General features: G+C 43.8%; 1 protein-coding gene across 2 annotated transcripts in view; it reads left to right on the top strand.

The window, feature by feature from the left end:
- The window catches only part of LOC106819304 (b(0,+)-type amino acid transporter 1-like), a 23,839-nt gene extending 20,149 nt beyond the window's left edge, over positions 1 to 3,690 (top strand). For both annotated transcript variants that reach the window (XM_014823960.1, XM_014823953.1), the window contains exons 10-13: positions 2,343 to 2,439; positions 2,707 to 2,856; positions 3,053 to 3,221; positions 3,400 to 3,690. In XM_014823960.1, the coding sequence (XP_014679446.1) occupies positions 2,343 to 2,439; positions 2,707 to 2,856; positions 3,053 to 3,221; positions 3,400 to 3,461 (478 nt within the window). In that variant the 3' untranslated portion in view covers positions 3,462 to 3,690. The remainder of the gene's footprint in view (positions 1 to 2,342; positions 2,440 to 2,706; positions 2,857 to 3,052; positions 3,222 to 3,399) is intronic.
- The last annotated feature ends 1,866 nt before the right edge of the window (positions 3,691 to 5,556 follow it).

Here is a 5,556-nt window from a genome sequence, read left to right as displayed (position 1 = left end):
CCGGACTCGCAAACACCTCCTCCTTCTCCTCCCCACTCCAACATCTTCTCCTCCTCCTGGCCCATCGCCCCCTCCTCCTCCTCCGCGTACTCAACAGCCTCTCTCTCCCTACTCAAACACCCTTCTCCTCCTCCCTCCTCCTCTCCTCACTCCTCCCTAATCAAACACATTCCTCCTTCCTCCTCCTCCTGTGGCGCTCCCTCACCTTCCCCCCTACCGTCGTCCTCCTCTTGCCTCCGCCACTCCGAACCAACACTTGCTCCGCCTTCTCCTTAGCGCCTCCCCCCGCTCCAACACCTTCTCCTCCTGCGTGCGCCGCCTCCCCTCCTGCCGCCTCCTCTGCCTCCCCTACTCGAACATACACCTTGCTCTCCTGCCCCTTCGGCCCGCCCCCCCTTCCGCCTCTTTCCCCAACACACCCCAACCCCCTTCTCCTCTTCCTCCTCTCCGCCCCTGCTCTCCTCCTCCCATTGATTATCTAACATTCATTATTTAAACCATTTCACGGAAGTAAGTTTCATGAGCGTGCCAGTTCCGCGCGGAGCGTCAAAATACGCCGGTGTGTACGGGCTCGTTAGTCAGACTCTACCGCGCAGATATGCCGCATGCGCGCACTTAGGAGTCGCTCCAGTTTCGGGGCGAGCGTACCAAATACGCCCGTACAGGCCATACGTAGAGCTGTGTGTCTGCGCGGCGCGGCGCGCGTGTGTGTTGTGGTGATGTAGTGTGCGTGCGTGCGTGCGTGCGTGCGTGCGCGTGCGTGTGTGTGTGTCTGCTGCATATCTTTGCAACCGTAAGATGTAGAAACTTCAAACTTGTTAGGTTTGTGGTTTCTGTGTATAAAAGCGACACCTAACGGGAGTGGCACGAAGTTAACGAGGCCACGTGATATATGACGTCACTAGTATGTCAGCGTCCTTTGAAAGTTAGCGGTAATGTTTACTCGAGCTATAATGTGGTCGTCGTTCAGCCGTTTAACATTAAACTAAGTCACTATCTGAGAATACGTAATATGTTCATGGTATTAGCTTGCGATCAGGTCATGTTTACGTGCGACAATGCGGTTCGAGCCCTAAATTCACTAGGCGTGGCACGATCAAGATCATGTAAAAAAAGACCGTCACCGTGTGACGTCAAACGGAAAAGACTAATCCCCGGGCACTCTGTGAGGGCGAACCCACAATTTAGGGGTGGTCGGGTTGGGTATGGTTAAGGTTAGGGTTAGAGTTATGCCTACCCTAGCCACAAGTTCCCATCTCGCTTAACACTATGTGGTGTAACAGTATATAACACTTTTTTTTTTTTTCGCCTCAAGTCCCTGTGAGTCGGAGAGCCTGGTCGGTTTATGCCTACCCTAGCTCTAGTAACTATAGCCCGCGTACCGTTGCCGCTGGGCTATAGAACGAGCCATTAGGGATGCGCAGGACCAACTTAGTCCAGCCAGTCAGCGGGAACTATGTACCTTCCGCACGTGGAGAGCACTGGCAGCAAGAACAAGCCCGCACCAAGGAGCTACATATAACAAGGAGAGGAAGCGGATTGGATGTGTGCTTTTCGCCTCAAGGACGCCATCTATGGACCATAATTAGCTGAAACGGCTGTGCAGATCCGTCCCCCAGAGACAATAGAACACTAATCTGTTCTGGACCAATATGACCAAATATGGCAAATAATTGGGCCAGATATGGCGGCGCTTCCTCTCCTTGTTATATTTAGCTCCTCAGGGCTTGAAACTAACGCTCGCCCGCTCGCCCGAGGCTAGTAGAAATCAGTAAGGGCTAGTAGAATGTCTGGGCTGACCAGCCCTGTTGGCGAGTGAAAATGCCTACCAGATAACATATATAATTACTAGTACTTTTTCAGCAACTACTAACGCTCAAGGGGTCGTTGTCGTAACAGGTACTACAGATATAAATTAAATTAAAGTGCCTAGTAGTCATATCATATCGCATCTAACTGCCGGTTGCGCAAAGCACACAGAAACACTGCGCACAGCGCCGCTGTCACATGACATCCAAAATAGCCATCCAATGGACATCCAATTTTGTGTGTCATGTGATATTTTTAAGGATATTGATTGGAGACCGTCTGTGGCGTTACATACGCTCAGGCGAAACACGCTCCGCAAATCAAACATTGCTTGTTCAGCGAAACACGCTCAGCTGAGCAATGTTTCTTGTTTCGGGAATCCGCACACAGCCACGAACATCGAGCGAAACATGTTTCGCTCCACGTTCCGGTGTTTTGCTCGGGTGTGTGCGTTGGGCTTTAGGTGGAAACCTGAGCACTTCTGTCAAAAATATTTCTACTATACAGCAAACCGCTTTCATAACACGTTGTAGGCTGTGTTTGGTATCTGCCAGAGAAGGTCACCTACCATCCATTATCTCCTACATCTCCATCAAATATTTCACACCTGCGCCTGCTCTTATATTCCAAGTGAGTATGATGTTTTAGTGTGAGATAGTGAAAATCCCTTCTAGTGAAATACTGTTACTTCTGTTTTTAACAGCCTTCTCAACCTAAACCATTACCATTACGCGCCAGTAAACTGTTATATTATTACTTATAACCTATTAGGTAACGCACTTTTTCATGAGATTAACAGTAGGTTTCGTCAAAAACATTTTCAGACGTTTCCATGAATTTTTGTATTTACGTACTTATGTAACGTACTTATGTATGTACATTTTTCGTTGCCCGCAGACTATCGTTGCCATCATCATGGTCACGATTAGTGACATAGAGGCTTTGATAGACTTCTTTAGTTTTACTGCTTGGGTTTTCTACGGTGCAACATTCACTGCACTCATTGTGATGCGCTGGACAAGGCCAGATATGGAACGCCCCATTAAGGTATACTTATTGCATATATTCTGCTTATGCATGCAAATAACAAATGTAATTTTATTTGCATCTGATAGGTTATTTACTATACGCGTTTCATTTTTTATTCCTAAATACAAATGCTGTCACATTCACGATTAAAAAGAAATTCATGGTAATTGCACTGTAGTAATATTACGGTAACCGTAACTACTTTTTACTGTAGATACCGCTCGTCATTGCCGTGGTGGTGACGCTGATCAGTATCTACCTCGTCATTGCTCCTATAGTTGATGATCCTCAGCTGGGTTACTTGTATGCAGCCCTTATTGTATTCGCTGGAATCCTCTTCTATGTGCCTTTTGTTTACTTCAAGATACACCTGCATATCTTTGGTAAGTATTTTCTGGAATTCGCCCGACGTTTAACTGATACCTGTCTGCTAACTAACTGAAATAATAGCACCAGTGTATGTGTGAACTATAGCATGTCTGACAGTCATACACGAGATTATTTATATCGATTCTATAAATATTAACGATAACATTGAATGTCGCTGCCGTTTCGTTTCAGACAAGATTACAGTTTTTATGCAAGTTTACTTGGAAGTTGCTCCAGGTGAACATACGGACTAGAGCCAGAATTCTACAACTCAGACCACATACTGCTCTGGGTAGCAGCGTAATAAGGATACATATTTAGAATACATATAAAAAAACACTAAACACTATTATTATATATATATATATGAAGACAGTTGTGTTTATGAAGACAGTATTGTGTGCGTTCGGGCGGGCAGGCGGGCGTGCGTCCGTATGTACGTACGTATATATGTATGTGTGTGTGTATGTATGAATGTATATAAGTTATAGGCCTATATATATATATATATATATATCGCTTTTATTTGGAAGGAATCATAGAAGCTGGAATATATTATTCACCAGAAACTAGGTACGTTTAGGATAGTGTCGCAGTGCTAGTTGCAGTCACAGCAAGGAATTCCGATATTATGTATAAATTTTAAGACGCTAATTATATCCCTATTTGGCGTAAGCCAATGTTGTTCAGGTAAATTAATACGTGTCACTGTGTTTGATAAATACGTAAATACCTACGTGGCTACGTGTACGCTGTATGCCGGATATGGCGCCGGTTCGCGATTATCTCTCATCTATTTGACGCACGTGAAATGGAGGCAAATATATGTTCACGTTTGCGAGCGTATCCAAAAGTTCTTAGGGTTGGCGCCTATATGTGAGCCATGACCGCTTAGTATACGGGTTGTGCGACGCCCATCCATGGGCATATAGATGCCTTGCGCGAATATTTGTAAATATGATGGCTTTTAAATTTAAACTTTTATCATAAGGCATGCATATTGAATAGCTAAGTGAGATGAGCTATAATAGAAGTGGGTCCGTTCAAAACAAAATATTGGATACATCTATATCTAAGAGGTCTATATAATTAAAAACGCCGTAACGATCACAAATTCGTGTTAGTATCAAGTAGTAATTGTGATTTTTCAATTAGTAATAGAAGAAATATTATTATCACGACTATTTTACTACGAGTGTATGTCTGCATGGAATAGATTATTAGACGAATATGTATATATATTTACGCTGAAGCATTATATAAAATATCGTTATGTTTCAGTAATATATGCTCTAGTACTAATTTGTTAAAATATCATATATCACTCGCATGGAAGTTAGATTATCTACGTGCTGTTATGACGTACGTTCCTTTATATATTTATAGGTCTTATATAGTCCGTTGTCTTGTAGTTAAAATTCATGCGTGCAACTAAAATTTCAATTAAAACGTAATATATGTCAAACATATAGTCTACCCGTGATCATTTGAATAAAACGGTTATGTCGATAGCATGCACTCTTCTTCTTCTTCTTCTTCTTCTTCTTCTTCTTCTTCTTCTTCTTCTTCTTCTTCTTCTTCTTCTCGGGTCACTACACTGCACTCGGCCTAGCCACTGCAGCACACAGGACCTGGCACGGTGGTTGAAGGCCTCAAGGTCTCCAGAGAACTACAGGGCTCTGGTAATAGAGGCACTGAACATGACAATTAACTTTCCTGTTTAACGATTATCAAACGCTGTCCAGGTTCGCTGATTCACTCTTTTTAAGTAACTTAATACAGGGAAAGAAGAATAGAGAGTGTGTGTGTGCGCGCGCGTGCGTGCGTGCGTGCGTGCGTGCGTGCGTGTGTGTGTATGTGTGTGTGCGTGTGCGCGCGCGCGTGTATGGCAGGCGAGGTGGGACACAAATTGTATTTAGTGTCTATCACTAAATCATTTAGTGTTTGTCAATAATTCCATGCCTATGATTAGCTAAGAAAAAATAAGTTGTATCTGATTGGTTGATTTAATGACTGTCACTAAATGGAATATATGATAGTCACTAAATACCATTTGTGTCCCACCTCGCCTGCCATTTAGTGTCTATCATTAAATCATTTAGTGTTTGTCAATAATTCCATGCCTATGATTGACTGAGAAAAAATAAGTTGTATCTGATTGGTAGATTTAATGACTGTCACGGTGGTTGAAAGCCTCAAGGTCTCCAGAGCTACAGGGCTCTGGTAATAGAGGCACTGAACATGACAATTAACTTTGTGTTTTTAATATATGATAGTCACTAAATACCATTTGTGTCCCACCTCGCCTGCCATACGCGCGCGCGCGTGTGTGTGTGCGTGCGTGCGTGC

This window comes from Priapulus caudatus, unplaced genomic scaffold, assembly GCF_000485595.1.
Source record: "Priapulus caudatus unplaced genomic scaffold, Priapulus_caudatus-5.0.1 Scaffold38, whole genome shotgun sequence".
Taxonomy (NCBI): domain Eukaryota; kingdom Metazoa; phylum Priapulida; class Priapulimorpha; order Priapulimorphida; family Priapulidae; genus Priapulus; species Priapulus caudatus.
This window is presented reverse-complemented; position numbering and strand designations above follow the sequence as displayed.